Source organism: Gracilinanus agilis, chromosome 6, assembly GCF_016433145.1.
Source record: "Gracilinanus agilis isolate LMUSP501 chromosome 6, AgileGrace, whole genome shotgun sequence".
NCBI classification, from domain to species: Eukaryota; Metazoa; Chordata; class Mammalia; order Didelphimorphia; family Didelphidae; genus Gracilinanus; species Gracilinanus agilis.
The window spans coordinates 48,436,990-48,454,873 of record NC_058135.1 but is presented as its reverse complement, the minus strand read 5'-3'; the positions used below and the strand labels follow the sequence as shown (position 1 = coordinate 48,454,873).

The window sequence follows — 17,884 nt, the reverse complement described above, 5'->3', positions numbered from 1 at the left end:
ACCATCATATCATCTGCAAAGAGTGATAGCTTAGTCTCCTCCTTGCCTATTTTGATACCTTCAATTTCTTTTTCTTCTTTAATTGCAACTACTAGTGTTTCTAGTACTATGTTGAATAATAGAGGTGATAATCGGCATCCTTGTTTTACTCCTGATCTTATTGGGAAGGCTTCTAATTTATCCCCATTACATATGATGTTTGTTGATGGTTTTAGGTATATACTGTTTATTATTTTTAGGAAAGGTCCTTCTATTCCTATACTTTTCAGTGTTTACAATAGGAATGGATGCTGTATTTTGTCAAAGGCTTTTTCAGCATCTATTGAGATAATCATGTGATTTTTGTTTGTTAGACTGTTGATATGGTCAATTATGTGGATGGTTTTCCTAATGTTGAACCAACCTTTCATTCCTGGTATAAATCCTACCTGATCATGGTGGATGATCTTCTTAATTACTTGCTGGAGTCTCTTTGCTAGTATTCTATTTAAGATTTTTGCATCTATGTTCATTAGGGAGATTGGTCTGTAGTTTTCTTTCTCTGTTTTTGATCTCTCTGGCTTTGGAATCAGTACTCTATTTGAGTCATAAAAGGAATTTGGTCCTTGCTTATCATATCAAATAATTTGTATAGTATTAGGATTAGTTGCTCTTTGAATGTCTGATAGAATTCACTTGTGAATCCATCAGGCCCTGGCGATTTTCTCTTAGGGAGTTCTTTGATGGCTTGTTCAATTTCTTTTTGATATGGGATTATTTAGGTTTCTTCTGCTGTTAATCTAGGCAGTTTATATTTTTGTAAATATTCGTCCACATCTCCTAAATTGTTATATTTATTGCCATATAATTGGGCAAAATAGTTTTTAATGATTGCCTTAATTTCCCCTTCATTAGAGGTGAGGTCTCCCTTTTCATCTTTGATACTATCAATTTGGTTTTCTTCTTTCCTTTTTTTTATTAGATTGACCAGTACTTTGTCTATTTTATCTGTTTTTTCAAAGTACCAGCTTCTAGTCTTATTTATTAATTCAATAGTTCTTTTACTTTCGATTTTATTAATTTCTCCCTTGGTTTTTAGTATTTCTAATTTAGTTTTCATCTGGGGATTTTTAATTTGCTCTCTTTCTAATTTTTTGAGTTGCATGCCCAATTGATTCATCTCTGCCCTCCTTAATTTGTTAATATATGCACTCAAGGATATAAATTTCCCCCTGAGTACTGCCTTGGCCGCATCCCACAGATTTTGGTAGGATGTCTCATCATTGTCATTTTCTTCAATGAAATTGTTGATTGTTTCTATGATTCCTTCTTTGACAAATTGGTTTTGAAGAATCATATTATTTAATTTCCAATTAGTTTTTGATTTTCCTGTCCAGGTGCCCTTACTAATTATTATTTTTATTGCATTATGATCTGAGAAGGGTACATTTATTATTTCTGCTCTTTTGCATTTGTTTGCAATGATTCTATGCCCTATAACATGGTCAATCTTTGTGAATGTGCCATGTGCAGCTGAAAAGAAGGTGTATTCCTTTTTGTCCCTATTTATTTTTCTCCACATATCAATTAAATCTAATTTTTCTAGGACTTCATTCATCTCTCTTACCTCTTTCTTATTTATTTTTCGGTTTGATTTATCTAGATCTGACAGAGGAATATTTAGATCTCCTACTATTATGGTTTTACTATCTATTCCCTTCTTGAGCTCTTCCAGTTTATCCTTTCTGAATTTGGATGCTATGCCACTTGGTGCATACATATTGAGCAGTGTTATTTCCTCATTGTTTTCACTGTCTTTAATCAGGATGTAATGACCTTCCCTGTCTTTTTTAATCATATCTATTTTTACTTTGGGTTTGTCAGAAATCATAATAGCCACTCCTGCCTTCTTTTTCTCATTTCACGCCCAAAAGAATTTGCTCAAACCCTGAACCTTAAACTTGTGTATGTCCACCCACCTCATATGTGTTTCTTGTAGACAACATATGGTGGGATTTTGGTTTCTAATCCACTCTGCTATTTGCTTCCATTTTATGAGCTAGTTCATCCCATTCACATTCAGAGTTATAATCATCAGTTGTGCATTTGCTGACATTTTCGAATCCTCCCCTCTTCCTACCCTCTTTTTCCTTATACTTTTTCCTTTTAAATCAGTGGTTTGCTATTGAGCCACTATCCCTTATCCCCTCCCTTGATTAACTTCCCTTTCTACCCCCTTCCTTATTTTCCCTCCTCTTTTTGTTTTTAAAGGCCTTATGAATACCCTCCCTCTTTTCCCCTCCCTTTTTTTTGACCTCCCCACTCCCCTGCTCCCCTTGGTTTATCCCTTCTAACTTTCTCAGAAGGGTTAGATAAGAGTTTTATGTTCCAATGGATAGAATAGCTACTCTTCCCTCTCCGGGTTGATTACACTAAGAGTAAGGTTTGATTATTACCTCTTAATGCTCTCTTCCTCTCCTTCTTATAATAGTATTTGTCCCCTCTCCCTCCCATGCCCTCTTTGTGTGTAATAGAATATCCTATTTTCTTATTCACTCAAGTTTCTCTTGGTGTCCCCTGCTATTCACCCCCTCTTTCCCATCCCCCGTGTCATCTTAGATTATTTAGTGTTCCACCCTCACCCTGTGAATTATTCTTCTGATTACTATAATAGTAAATATTATAATAGTGAATAGAGTTCACTACAGAGAATTATATATAACATTTCTCTACATAGGAATACAGATAATTAGATCTCACTGAGGCCCTTAAAAAGGCAAATTTAAAAATTATAAGTTTTCTTTCTTTTCCCTCTGTATCTTATTTACCTTTTCATGTTTCTCTCGATTTTTGTGGCTGGATATCAAACTTTCCATTTAGCCCTGGTCTTTTCTGTGCAATACTTGGAATCCTTCAATTTTGTTGAATGCCCATACTTTCCCCTGGAAATATATAGTCAATTTTGATGGGTAGTTTATCCGTGGTTGCAGGCCTAGCTCTCTTGCCTTTCTGAATATCGTCTTCCAAGCCTTGTGATCTTATAGCGTGGAGGCTGCCAAATATCAAGGATCCTTGATATTTGAATTGTTTCTTTCTGGCTTCTTGTAAGATTTTTTCTTTTGCTTGGAAACTCTTGAATTTGGCAATTATATTTCTGGGTGTTTTCTTTTCTTGATCAAATGTCGCAGGTGTTCTATGAATCCTTTCAATGTCTATATTGTGCTCTTGTAGGACTTCAGGGCAATTTTGCTGAATTATTTCTGTTAGTATGGAGTCCAGGTTTCTATTAATTTCTGGTTTTTCTGGAAGACCAATTATTCTCAGATTGTCTCTTCTAGACTGGTTTTCTTGGTCTGTCACTCTCTCATTGAGATATTTCATGTTTCCTTCTATTTTTTCAGTCTTTTGGCTTTGTTTTATTTGTTCTTGTTGTCTTGAGAGATCATTAGCTTCTACTTGCTCAATTCTAGCCTTTAGGGATTGATCTTTTGGTTTTCAGCTATGATCTTTTGATTTTCGGCTATAATCTTCTGGTTTTCGGCTGTAATCTTCTGGATTTTGGCTATAATCTTCTGGTTTTCACCCATAATCTTCTGGTATTCCTTTTCAATCTGGTCATTTCTGGTGTTCAATTTGCTTATCAGTTCATTTGGTTTCTGAGCCTCACTTTCCAATTGCAAGATTCTACCTTTTAAACTGTTATTTTCTTGCCAGTTGTGTGCCTAGCATGTGGTAAGAGATTAACTTGTTGAATAAAATTTAATCTCTTTCTTCATTAATGACCTCTATTCTGGACTCTAGACTCACATTTATGGCTATAGCAATTGAGAGGAGCAGAGAAATAAATGGGCTGTGGATTCAACAATGAGTATTCTCTATTCGTGGGGATAGAGGTCAATGAGGAGTCTTCAGAGAAGTTGTAAGAATGATAGAGGGGAAACCAAAATCCAAGAGAGAAGAAATTATTAATAAAAAGAGGGTAGTTAACATTGTAAGCCAGGGAGATATTCAAACTATTGTATACGGAACATGAGAATTCTACCATTCCTCTTTGGGTATGCTAAAGAATCAGTCTTAAAATCAGGAAAGCTGAGACTGGCATATCTTTATAAATTTGAGGATTAAAAAACTATTTTATTTCTCTCCCTTTTATGGCTCCATCATTCTTTTCCATAAAGTTGAGTGTCAAATTTGGTTTTCTAGTTCTAATATTTTGTTGTTTTTTTTCTCACACTGAAACTTTATTTCAGTCTATTAGCTTGATAGCCCCACCTAGTGTCCTTACTGGCATCTCAGAAACCACTCTCATGGTTTCAACAATTATTTTTATACTGATTATTCCTAGATCTAATTATATAGTCCTTACCCCTGCCCTTACCTCCAGATTCACCTCTAATTGTCTATTAAGACATCTCAAACCAGAAGACCCTTAGACATCTTAAAATCAATATGTCCCAAACTGAACTCATTATTCCCCCTCCCCCTGACACACACCTCCCTATATTCCCTTCCTCTCAATTTGGCACTCCTTCATTACTTTTAAGTACACAAAAATACTTAGAAGCACCTAGGCTTATGGCCTGGGTGTCATTCTTGATTTTATTTGTCACTCAATCTCCATAGCTACATGCTTACTATCTGTTGATACCCTGGGACAGTCAATTAAAATCTGCTTGAGTTTCTTGAATTGTAAAATGGAGAAAATAATAGGACATACTTTTCCAGGTTGCTGTTGGGATAAAATTAGATAATGCTTATAAAGCATGTAGCATGGTGTGCCTGGCACATAGTAGATTCTTTTTTTTAAATATTTATTAATATTCATTTTTAACATGGTTACATGATTCATGCTCCCACTTTCCCCTTCACCCCTCGCATTCCCCCCACCCATGGCCAATGCACATTTCCACTAGTTTTATCATGTGTCCTTGATCAAGACCTATTTCCAAATTGTTGGTAGTTGCATTGGTGTGGTAGAATCAAGTCCACATCCTCAATCATGTCCATGCGTTCAAGCAGCTGTTTTTCTTATGTGTTTCCTCTCCTGCAGTCTTTACTCTGGATGTGGGTAGCGTTCTTTACCATAAATCCCTCAGAATTGTCCTGGGTTTTTGTATTGCTGCTGGTACAGAGGTCCATTACATTCGATTTTACCACAGTATATCAGTCTCTGTGTACAGCGTTCTTCTGGCTCTGCTCCTTTCACTCCTGGAGGTCTTTCCAGTTCACCTGGAACTTCTCCACTTTGTTATTCCTTTTAGCACAATAGTATTCCATCACCAGCATATACCACAATTTGTTCAGCCATTCCGCAATTGAAGGACATACCCTCCTTTTCCAATTTGTTGCCACCACAAAAAACACAGCTACAAATATTTTCGTACAAGTCTGTTTATCTATGATCTCTTTGGGGTACAAACTCAACAATTGTATGGCTGGATCAAAGGGCAGGTAGTCTTTTATAGCCCTTTGAGCATAGTTCCAAATTGCCAGACAGAATGGTTGGATCAGTTCACAACTCCACCAGCAATGCATTAATGTCCCAATTTTGCCACATCCCCTCCAGCATTCATTTCTCTCCCCTTCTTTCATTTTAGCCAATCTGCTAGGTGTGAGGTGATACCTCAGAGTTGTTTTGATTTGCATTTCTCTAATTATTAGAGATTTACAGCACTTTCTCATGTGCTTATTGATACTTCAGGGCAATTTTGCTGAATAATTTCTTTTAGTATGGAGTCCAAATTTCGATTAATTTCACCCTTTTCAGGGAGACCAATGATTCTTAAATTGTCTCTTCTAGACCTGTTTTCTTGGTCTGTCACTTTCTCATTGAGATATTTCATGTTTCCTTCTATTTTTTCAGTCTTTTGGCTTTGTTTTATTTGTTCTTGTCGTCTTGAGAGATCATTAGCTTCTAATTGTTCAATTCTAGCCTTTAAGTACTGGTTTTCGGCTATAATCTTTTGGTTTTTGGCTATGATATTTTGGTTTTCGGCTATAATCTTTTGGTTTTTGGCTATAATCTTTTGGTTTTCCTTTTCAATCTGGTCATTTCTAGTCTTCAGTTGACTTGCCTCACTTTCCAATTGTGAAATTCTGCCTTTTAAACTGTTATTTTCTTGCCTTTTGAGCTACTTCCCATTTCTCTGACCAAATCTTTTCCAACTTTCTCGTCATCTCAGTTTTGAACATTTCAAGAGCTTGTGACCTTTTGAGCAACTTTTGAGCTACTTCCCATTTCTCTGACCAAATCTTTTCCAACTTTCTCGTCATCTCAGTTTTGAACATTTCAAGAGCTTGTGACCAGTTTTGATTATCTTGGGATGGTTTGGATGTGATTGCTTGTTTTTCTCCTCTTCTGATTGCTCGGTAGTCTGCATTTTCTCTGTGTAAAAGTTGTCGAGTGTTAAAGATTTCTTTTTCTTGTTGTTAATTTTTTTCTCTCTCTTCTGGACTTCCTGGTTCTGGGTAGCCATTATTAGCCCAGTAGCTTCTCAGCTTTATCCTCGCGCTCAGCAACTCTCTGAGGTCTTTTGGCTCCTGAGGTCTGAGGTCTGGTTTTTTCCAAGGTCAAGCCCTCTGGTGGACCCTCTTGCTTGATCCTCTGCAGGAGGTTCCTTTACAAGTCTCAGGGTGCTGCTTCCACAGTTGTATACCAGTCTGCACTGGTTCCCCACTCAGGGTTTCAGAGCCTTCTCTCATGCCTGTGTCTGCCTCCGCCTGCGTCTCTACCAGAGCCTGCGCTCCGAGTCCGCGCTCATAGTCCATGTGCGTTCCTCAGCTTTTTGGGTTCCCAAATCTTTCTGCTCTCAGGAACAGGCTCTGGAGCTGCCAATGACTCGATGGGTGGCCCAAACTTGCTTTATTTCTTTTGACCTGGCTCTCAGAGCTGCAGGTGGTGTGTATGTGTGTGTGGGAGAGGGTGGTTGCTCAGCCCGCGATTTAGTGAGAGCTGTTTCACCCCTTTTTAGCATGGAAATGCCCCGATTCCACGTACCTTCCACGCTGCACCCTGTTGTGGGGTCCCTCCTTTTGACTGGGTTTGTTTTTATGCGCCCTTGAGAAGTCCTGTATGTTTCAGTCAGGAGAGGTTAAGAGCTGCTTTTTACTCTGCCGCCATCTTAACCCCGAACATAGTAGATTCTTAATACTTGTTTCCTCTTTTCCTTCCTAAATATTGACTATGGTGTTTCATCTTTAATAATGCCAATCTGACCAAACACATTTAGGAATAAATGGCCAGAACAAAGAATTGTAAATTGAGGGAATGCTCATTAGTTGCAGAATTGCTGAACAAGTTTTGGTATATGATTATGATAAAATACTATTGTGTTTTAAGAATAGATGAAGGGGATAATTTCAAAAAAAACCTAGGAAGACTTGCATGAACTACAGCAAAGCAAAGTGAAAAAAACCAGGAGAATAATTTAAACATCAATATTATAAAGGTAATCTGTAAGAAGATACAGTAACTGAGCAAAACAGTGATCCACCACAACTCCACAGAATAAATTATATGAAATATCATTGCCTTCTGGCAAGAAAACTGAAGGACTTAGTGCAGACTGAAGCATTTTTCTCTTTTTTTTTCTTGCTTTCTTTGAAACATGGCTATTGTTCTATATGTTTTACATGACTTTATATATATAATGGATATCATATGTCTTGCTTCTCAGTAGGAGGAGGGGCTAGAGAAAGAGCATTTGGAACTGAAACATAAATAAGATTTAATCCAAAATAATAAATAACAAAAGAATAATTAGAAATATTTAATCCAGAAAAGTTTAATTTTAGTTCCATTAGTACGAAACAATAAAGTTTATCAGTGTTCTTTAAGTACACTTTTTGAGGACTGCATTGTGGGAAAAGTACTGTTGGATATTTAGGACGTCTCCAATGTGTTAGTGCAGTTTTAACTCATTAAAGCTTAAAGACTTTTGGGAAAACCTGTATTTGACAAACTTTATAATTTTAGTACTTTCTAGAATTTAAAATTGGTTGAGGAAGATTCCTCCTTCTACACTCATTCCAAGTAAATTGTATCTTGTAAATATAAATCCCAATCAACATCCAGAGAATTTGCAGACTGTGTTACTTTAAATCTCTTTATATGTTTTTATTTTTCTTCTTTTTAATCTCTTAAAATTATTATTATTTCAATGATCCATCATCCAGTTTTTCTCCTTATACCTCCTTCTATTCACTAGAAGGAAGAAAAGGAAGTAGGAAAAAATGAAGGAAAGGAAGAAAGGAAGCAAGGGAGGAAGGAAGGAAGATAGAACTCTGTCATAAGAAGGGTAATGTCCTTTATACATCTGCTGGAATCCTAGCTGATCCTTTAGTTAATCAGAATTTTTACAAAGTTTTAAATGTCAAGTAATATTCAAGATAAATTTTCATAGAATTAAAACCAAAATAAACATAAATTTATAATAGGATGTTTGTGGATTAATATTTTAATCTTGGAGTAATTGGGTCAGGGGAAACCCTGCATCTAGAGTTTGAGTACTGGTACAGTTTATTAAGCTATAGGCAAAGTAAAAAAATATCATTCTCTTCACTAATACAATATGAGAATCAGGTATAAACTAGAGAGGGAAATGATCCCAAGTAGATGAAACAGCTAAAGAGCCAAATATTGCCCAGTATGATTAAAAGAATCTCACATATATAACAAGGAGAAATCCTACATAAATCTTTTGTATTTGACAAAATAAAAACAAATGGATGAACAAATAAACAGAAAATGGATTTAATGTAACTTTTTAAGTTGGTTTGGGATCCTTATGCTTTTGATATTGTTATACAGGTGTGTATGTATATTGTGGATACACTGAGAAAGAAAGTGGAATATATTAGCTCTGAAAGGAAATTCAAACACCCCAGTAATCATAATATAGCAATAAAATCAATAAATTTAGCCTGCTATAATAGATGAGCTATAGTAAAAGCATTATATTAAGAAGGATCCATTTAATATCATTGAAGATGTTGGCTGTCACTTTTCCACACAAGCAGAAACCAGTGCAATCTAATCTTCCTTAAATGGCAAACCTTCATGATTTTCAATCAATATTAGCAACAGCTTTCTGTGTGTTCAGCTCCAATACAGGAAACACCTGGCAGACCATTTTGAGGTTAGGTAGGGAAGTGAAACACTGAAAAGAAATTAGGGTTAAGGTTTATCATTCGTTATGCCTCCCCCAATCAAAGCAAACAAAGCCAGCTCTTACCTAAAGCTTTCAGACACCTGACTGTCTTGCTCCAAAGCAATGGCTGGGCTCTAATGCACTTGCTGTCTGTAGAGAATTCAATTTCAATGTCACCAATGATTTCATCTTTCAAAAGAATGAATATGTCACCAGGATCCTACAGAATTAAAAGTGTATCCCAATCAGCTTCTGGCCAGATTTCATACTGCTCAACCACAGAAAGCACTGACAATGGTTATTCACAATGAACAGAAAGACTCTTGCAGTGGGTTCCCTCTGTTACCTTCTCTCAGTTCATTCTCATAGGTGATCTCTACACTCTTCAGGGTTGTGAGATTAAGAGAAATAAAATATGGGAAAATGTTAACAAACTAGAGATCCTTGGTTTACTCATGGAGATTAGGGTATTGAGGAATCAGGGCATTTGGAGGAGCACCAATATGTATATTGAAGTCTCCCAGTACAAGGGCAACAGACTTAAGTCAGAATTGTAAAGCAATATCAGATATCATTAAAGGCATAACTCTCAACGCTTGATAATCATGTGGATCAAACAGTTATGTCCTTATATTTTTAACATTTTAAGAGATTTACTCAATAACAATGAACAAAAAGAAATAATCTCACATCTATAACAATGAGAAATCCTACCTAAATATTTTGCATTTGACAAAATAAAAACAAATGGACAAAAATGGATTTAATGTAACTTTTTAAGTTGGTTTGGGGTCCTTATGCTTTTAATATTGTTATACAGGTGTATATGTATGATCATATATGCATATTGTTTGTACCCATACATATATGTATTGAATATGTTACAGGGATGTATTGCATGTTATATGGATGTGTATTCATATGTATAAGTGTATCTTTATGTATATACATAGTCAACACTTGTCAGAGAAAACTTGAACTCATTCTTCCTGACTCTAAAGTTAGTTCTTTCTCCATTATATTAAACTGTCTCTTGGTATGTTGCCCTTTTTGTATTTATGTTTTTAAAGAAAAAATATTTCATCATTACATAGAATTGAGAAATACAATAATAACACTAACTAGGAAATTTTAAAAAGATACTGTAGGAATTCTTTTTATACTTGCTTTTATTTTCATGGATAAAGAATAGGTCCTTTCCCCAATCTTTCTCTTCCTTCCTCTTTTTTGAACTTGTGACTTTCTCTTACTTTTATTCTGCAGCAACCCATTCTGAAAAGTTGAGGGCTAACAAACCTCCCTTACTTCTCATTTCTTGCTATTATGCTTCTTCCATCTTCTACCACTCACAGAGACCTGATTCAACCTAGGAAACACTGCATACCTGGCCATTCTCTTGAATACTGGATGCCTTCTTACACACTGAACCTGGACAAAGAGTAGGCATATATGGTTTGCTTTACACTCCCCCTTCCAGATCTTTCCTCTCCTATTATGACTCAAAACTCTCTTTTTCTTTTCAATTTAGTCCATCCAAATTTATCACCCTATCCAGATCTTGCAGGCAATGATCCGTAGCCTGTCAAGTCATTCTCCTTCCTTTCTCAGTACATTTCCTTTGTGACTTACAGGTTTGCTCTTTACTCCAATTGCTGCCCTTATACTAAGACACTGTAATATACACATTGATATTTCCTCAAACGCCTAGGCCTCTCAATTCTTTAAGATCCTAAATCTCCATGAACTAACCAGTCACTCCACCTCAGCCATGCACAGCCATAATCTTATCATCATCCAGAAATTCCATTTTTATGATCAAGAATTCTGAATTTTTTACCCCACTACAGCCTCCTATCCTTCCATCTCTTCTTGTGGCCCACTTGTCCTAAGCCTAAGCCTATGACAGTCCTTGAATTGGCTTTTAGGACCAGAGAAAAGGCTCCTATTCACTACATTAATTGCCTCTGAAGTTCATTTTCTACAGGCTAAATTTTCAAATAAGTCTGGCCCTAAGAACTGTTCTCTCTCTCACTCTAACACATACTAATTTCAGTTAAATGTGTAGTTCATGAAACTCTAGTCAGATTTTAAAATATTTTTTATTTCACTAAATATTTCCCAGTTACATAAATTTAAAAAATTGTTTTAAATAATTTCAAGTTCCACGATTAAATGTGGTAGACTTTGCTACACACAACAGTATAATGATTCAGGACTAGAAAAAGAAATATTGGAGTTGGGATGTAGTTCAAAGGATCCTATTTGTCACTTGTTTATTTGGGTATATGTTTTGAGGTTTTGATTTTAAAAGATTATTCACTTACAAAAATAAATACTATGGAAATGTTTTGTGTGATGATACATATATAATTCATGTTGAATTGCTTGTCAGCTCTGGGAGGGAAGAGCAAAGAAACGAGGGAGACAATACTAATCACATAACTTTGGGAGACTTATTTAGGAATTTGTTTTTTAAATGAAAACATTTTTGAGTTCCAAATTATCTCTCTCCCTCCCAACTCGACTGTGTTCTTGAGAAGCCAATCAAAATCAATTTGATGTTGATTTTACATGTGAAGTTATTCAAAACATATTTCCATAGTAGTTGTGTCACATAAACCAGACCTAAATAAAACAAAAAAAATCATGTAGAAAGTAATGCTACAAAATGCATTCAGGCATCATCAGTTCTCTCTCTGGAAGGTGATAGCATATTTCATCATGGGTTCCTTAGAATTATCTTGGATCATTGTCTTGATCAGAGAAGCTAAAACTTTCAGAGTTAATCATCCTTACAATTCTGCTGTTACTATATATGATATTCTGGTTTGCTTACTTTCGATCAACTCTTATGCCATTCCCCAACTTATGGGTCATCCCTTCAATGTCCACTTTTGTGCCACTACAAAAAGGGCTGGTATAAAAACATTTGCATATTTAAGTCCTTTTCAATTTTTATCTTAGAAATGGTTTATTCATTTTTAAATTTTATTCAGCCCTTACCTCCTCTCCCCATAACATAGAAGATACCATCTAGTAAAATATATAGATTATGTCTTTCTTTCCATTTCTTAGTTCATTCTCTGGAATTGAACATTCACAAGTTGTTCTTCAAATATTAAATCTGTAGCTTTATGTAATGCTCTCTTGATTCTACTTATTTCATTCTTCATTTTCTTATGTTCTTTCCAAGTTAAAAAAAATTAATTCACCCATCATTTCTCATACTGCAATAGTATCCCATCACAATTACATACTATAATTTGTTCAGCCAGTCCCTAGTTGATGGCCATCCTTTCAATTTCCAGATTTTACCACTACAAAGAGAGCTACTATAAATATTTTGGAATGTATAGGTACTTTCCTTTTACTCTGATTTCCTTGGGAAATAGGCTCAACAAAGATCTTGCCAGATCTAACGATATACATAGGTCTATTGCTCCCTGGGCATTAATCCAAATTGCTCCCCAAAATGGATCAGTTCATAGTTGCAACAGTCAATTAGTGTCCCCAGTATTCCATATCTTCTGAAACATTTGTCATTTTTGTCATTTTAGCCAAAATGATGTGTGTAAGATGACACCTCAGAATTGTTTTGTTTTGGATTTCATGAAGCAGAAGTGATTTAGAGCATTTTTCATGTATTATATATGGATTTGATTTATTTGTATGAAAACTATCTGTTCATATCTTTTGCCCATTTATCAATTGGAGGATGACTCTTATTAGCATAAATTTGACAAATTTCTATAATTTTTATTTTATATCTCTGAGAGGCTATGAAAAATCTTGACAATATTTGTTTGATTTGAAGAAAAGCTTTTCAATTTAATGGACTCAGGGTTATTCACTTTATATCTTACAATGTTCCCCAATTTCTTGTTTACTCATAAATTCCTCTCCTATTTATAAATCTGATAGGTAATATTTTCCATGTTCTTTTAATATGATAAGATCTCCTTTCATGTCTTAGATAGTGTATCCATTGTGATCTTAACTTAGTGAATAGTGTAAGATATTGGTCTATAACTAGTTTCTACCAAACTACTTACTAAGCGTTCCAAAAATTTTTGCCAAATAGTGATTTCTTGTCCCTCAAATCTGAATTTATATGTAAACATATATAAATACAGGGTTATTATAATCTTTTACAACTATTTGTTTTATGTCTGTTCTGTTACACTGATCTACCTTTCTATTTCATAGCCAGTTCCAGAAAGTTTCAATAATTACTGCTTTTATAATATAGTTTAATAACTGATATTGCTAGACCTCCTTCCTTTGTTTTTTCCATTAATTCTTTAGCTATTTTGGATAATTGGTTCTTTGAAATGAATTTTGTTATTATTTTTTCTAGGTTACTAAGATAATTTGGGGGTAAGTTGATTGGGATGATATTAAGTCAATGAATTAGTTTAGGGAGGATTGTCATTTTATTTATATTGGCTCTACCCATGTATGAACAATGAATGTTTACAATAGGCTTGCCTTGGGTGAGGAGGAATTGAAGGTACACAGTGTGGGGGCATGGTAGAAAAATCTCAAAGCAGTGCAGCCAGGTAAAAGAAATGAGATATTTAAAGTAAACATTCTCGTTAAATTGAGGAGTTTATGATCCCACCCTCCAATCAAAGGTACACTGGATAAGTGATGAGATAAACTGCCAAAGTTGATGAAATCTTATGGCATAATAATATAATAAGGAATAGGCCTAAAAATATAATTCATCTAGTATGAAATACTCCCAGTGTACTACTCCGCATGAGGAATTTTTTCTGTCAGTGTTGATTTATAACAAATGTGCAAATTGGAGTCTTAGAGGATTGCTTGGGACCTCTCAGAGGTTAGATGACTTCTCCAGAGTCACAGAACCAGTATGTGTCAGAGTTGGGATTTGAATTCAGGTCTTCTCAACTTCAATGATGGTTCTCTAATCACTATTCTGACTTTACCCTAAATGAAATGCCCTTCAATAACATGTTATTATATTTCTCACACTTATCATAGGTAGTATATGAAAAATCATATTTTAAACAAAAAACAATCAATAGTAGGTCATCAGAGAGGAACTTGAAAAGTCAAGGAATGCTTAAAAATTCCCAAGTTAATAGAGACTCCCCCTCTAGCACAGTAACCTAGTCATTTATATGATAGAAGTATTTTTAATTTTATTATTATTAAATTGGAGAATGTTTACAATGTTTTTATCTCTGTTTCTGAATAACATGGACCACCTCTTCCCCCTTCTGTGGCATTTCCTCCTAGAGTATCTAGCACTATTCTGTGAACAGTATTCACATTAGAGGCACTCATAAATGTTTCCTAGATAGTTGATAATGATAATTATGGTGAAAATGATGAATGACTCTCAATTAATTTATTTGAGAAGTTTCTCCTTTTTTTGTAAATATCTTTGATTAATATGGATATAGAATTCTAATACAATGTTCAACAGAGTGGTGTGTTATAAAATTATTAAACAACAGTTGATGAAAAAAATTGAAGTGTACAGAAATCTACCACCTGATATTAATTGAATAGGAGAGTTTCAAAGGTATTAAACTTACCTCACAGGGTATTTTAGCAGGTAGCACTAGAACTGATGACTCACTGCTTTCTGAAGTTTCTGATGCTCTTTCAATCTCCTTTGCCTCATTTATTTCTATGTAGTGTTCCATTCCTATTTCTTCTGGATTACTAACTTCAAAGTAATTCTGGGAACCTAGAGAAAAGTCATTGAGTTAAGTCATAAAAATGATTAATTTATTTCTTCCAAATATCAATATGGACAATAGTTACTTAGTAGTTAACTCATCAAAACATTTTAGAAGACAGATGAAATAATTTAAATAACTGATACAGGTTCCGGGTTAAGATAGAGGCAGAGTAAAAACCAGCTGTTTAACCTCTCCTAATAGAAACATAAAGGACTCCTCAAGGGGACATAAAAACAAATCTAGACGAATGAAGGGACCCCAAAACAGGGCGCAGCATTGAAGGTACTTGGGATCAGGACATTTCCATGCTATAAGGGGGTGAAACAGTGCTCACTAAAACACTAGCTGAGCAACCCTCTCCCACACCATACCCCCACATACAGGGCCAAAGACAGCGCACAAGAATTAGAGCACATTTGAGGCATCCATTAAGTCCTTGACAGCTCCCTGGGGTCACCAGGGCCTGCTTCTGAAAGCAGCAAGACTTAAGACCCCAAGAGGCTAAAGAACTTGCGAACTTTGAACACAGACCCTGAGTGAAGGTGAGGTCGCAGCTACAGACAGGGATTCTGAGTGTAGGCACGGACCTTGAGTGGGGACCCAGTGCAGAGGGGTGCATGACTGTGGAAGCAGCACCCTGAGACTGTTAAAGGAGCTTCAGGCAGAGGAACAATCAAGGGGATCACCAGGAGGCTTGACACTGAGAACAACTAGACCTGAGACCTCAGGAGCCTAAAAAGCGCAGACAGACCCTGAGTGTGAAGATAAACCTGAGAGAGAGCAGGGCTAACAATGGCAAGCCTGATACAAGAACCCCAAAAGAGAAAGCTTGCCAAGAAGAAACCTGTAACACACAACAACTTTTACACAGATAAAATCCAGACAACAGAGCAAACAGTAGAGGAGAAAAAACAAGTAATCATATCCAAACCATCCCCCCCAAAATGAAAACTGATCACAAGCTATTAAAGAGTTCAAATCTGAGATTATGAGAAAGATGGTAGAGAACTGGCAAGAAAATAATAGTTTAAAAGGCAGAATTTCACAATTAGAAAGTGAGGCTCAGAAATCAAATGAATTAATAAGCAAATTGAAGACCAGAAATGACCAGCTGGAAGCCTTGAAGAACCAAAAAGACCAGATTCAAAAGGAAAACCAAAAGATTATAGCCAAACACCAGTCTCTAGAGGCTAGAATCAGGCAGTTTGGAAAAAGATGCCCCCAATCAAAAGAATTGATGAGAAAATTGGAGACCAAAATCAAACAGCTAGAAAACAGGATAGAACAAAGCGAAATGGAAAATCAAAAGAATATAGAAGAAAACCAGTCTCTAAAGACAAGAATTGGGCAAGTAGAAGCCAATGATCTCTCAAGACAAAAAGAACAAATAAAGCAAAGTCAAAAGACTGAAAAAATAGAAGGAAACATGAATTATCTCACTGAGAAATTGACAGATCAAGAAAAGAGGTCAAGAAGAGATAATTTGAGAATCATTGGTCATCCTGAAAAAGCAGAAATTAATAGAAATTTGGACTCCTATTAAAGGAAATTATTCAGCAAAATTGCCCTAAAGTTCTACAACAAGAGGGCAATATAGACATTGAAAGGATAGTAGACCCTGAAAAGACAACCCCCAGGAATATAATAGCCAAATTCAAGAGTTTCCAAGTAAAAGAAAAAAATTTTGGAAGAAGCCAGAAAGAGATAATTCAGATATCAAAGAGCACCAATCAGGATCACACAGGATCTGGCAGCCTCCACACTACAAGACCACAAGGCTTGGAATATGATATTCAGAAAGGCAAGAGAACTGGGTCACCTACCCATCAAAACTGACTATATACTTCCAGGGGAAAGTATGGGTATTCAACACGATAGAAGAATTCCAAGTGTTTGCACAGAATAGACCAGGACTAAATGGAAAGTTCGATATCCAACCACAAAAACCAAGAGAAACATGAAAAGTTAAACAAGAAACAGAGGGGAAAGTAAGAAAATTCTCATTTTTAAATTTCCCTCTTTAAAGGCTTCAATAAGACCTAATTATTTGTATTCCTATATGGAGAAATGTTATGTGTAATTCTCTGTAGGGAACTCTATTCACTATTTTAATATCCACTATTATAGTAATTAGAAGATTTATTCACAGGGAGAGGTTGGAGTACTAAATGGCCTAAGATGATAAGGGGGTGTGAGGGAATGAGGGGGTGAATAGTAGAAGAAACCAAGAGAAACTTGAATGAATAAGAAAAATAGGATATTCTCTTACACACAAAGAGGGCATGGGAATGGGAGGGGATGAATACTATTATAAGAAGGAGAAGAAGAGAACATTAAGAGGTAATATTTAAACCTTACTCTCAGTGGAATCAACCCTGAGAGGAAAGAGTAGCTATATCCATTGGGATATAAAACTCTATCTAACCCTACTGAGAAAGTCAGAAGGGATAAACCAAGGGGAGCAGATGAGTGGGGAGGTCAAAAAAGGGAAGGGAGGAGAAGGGAGAAGGAATTCATTAGGCCTTAAAAATAAAAAGAGGGGAATAAAAAGGGAGGGGGTAGAAAGGGTAGAAAATCAAGGGAGGGGACAAGGGTTACTGTTTTAAAACAAATCACTGGTTTAAAAGGAAATAGCCTAAGAAGAAGGGGTAGAACTAAAAGAGGATACCAAAAAGTTGGGGAATACACAACTGATAATTATAACTGGGGCTACAACCAAGAATCAACTATCCAGCAAGACTAACTATATTATTGCAGGGGAAAGTATGGTCATTCAATAAAATTGAGGACTTCAAAACATTCATCAAGAAAAAACCTGATTTAAACAGAGAGTTTGCTGCCTAAACCCAGAACTCAAGAGAATCAACATAAGGTAATTAAGAGAATGGGGGGAGGAGAAAAAAATTCTTTTCTTTAAGGGACACAACAAACTCAATCAATTTATATCCCAAGAAGAAAAGAAGGTATTGTCAAATATTAAAAATTATTATTACCAAAAGGGTAACTAGAAGAAGTTTACATAGAGGGAACAGGGACTAA

The 17,884-nt window shown here is 35.6% G+C and overlaps 1 protein-coding gene across 1 annotated transcript in view; it reads right to left on the bottom strand.

Annotated features, from left to right (window-relative positions):
- The window catches only part of BANK1 (B cell scaffold protein with ankyrin repeats 1), a 485,106-nt gene that overhangs the window by 394,198 nt on the left and 73,024 nt on the right, over positions 1-17,884 (bottom strand). Inside the window, exons 3-4 of the mRNA XM_044681628.1 lie at positions 14,696-14,850; positions 9,213-9,348 (exon numbers count right to left, since the gene is read on the bottom strand). Of these exons, the coding sequence (XP_044537563.1) occupies positions 9,213-9,348; positions 14,696-14,850 (291 nt within the window). The remainder of the gene's footprint in view (positions 1-9,212; positions 9,349-14,695; positions 14,851-17,884) is intronic.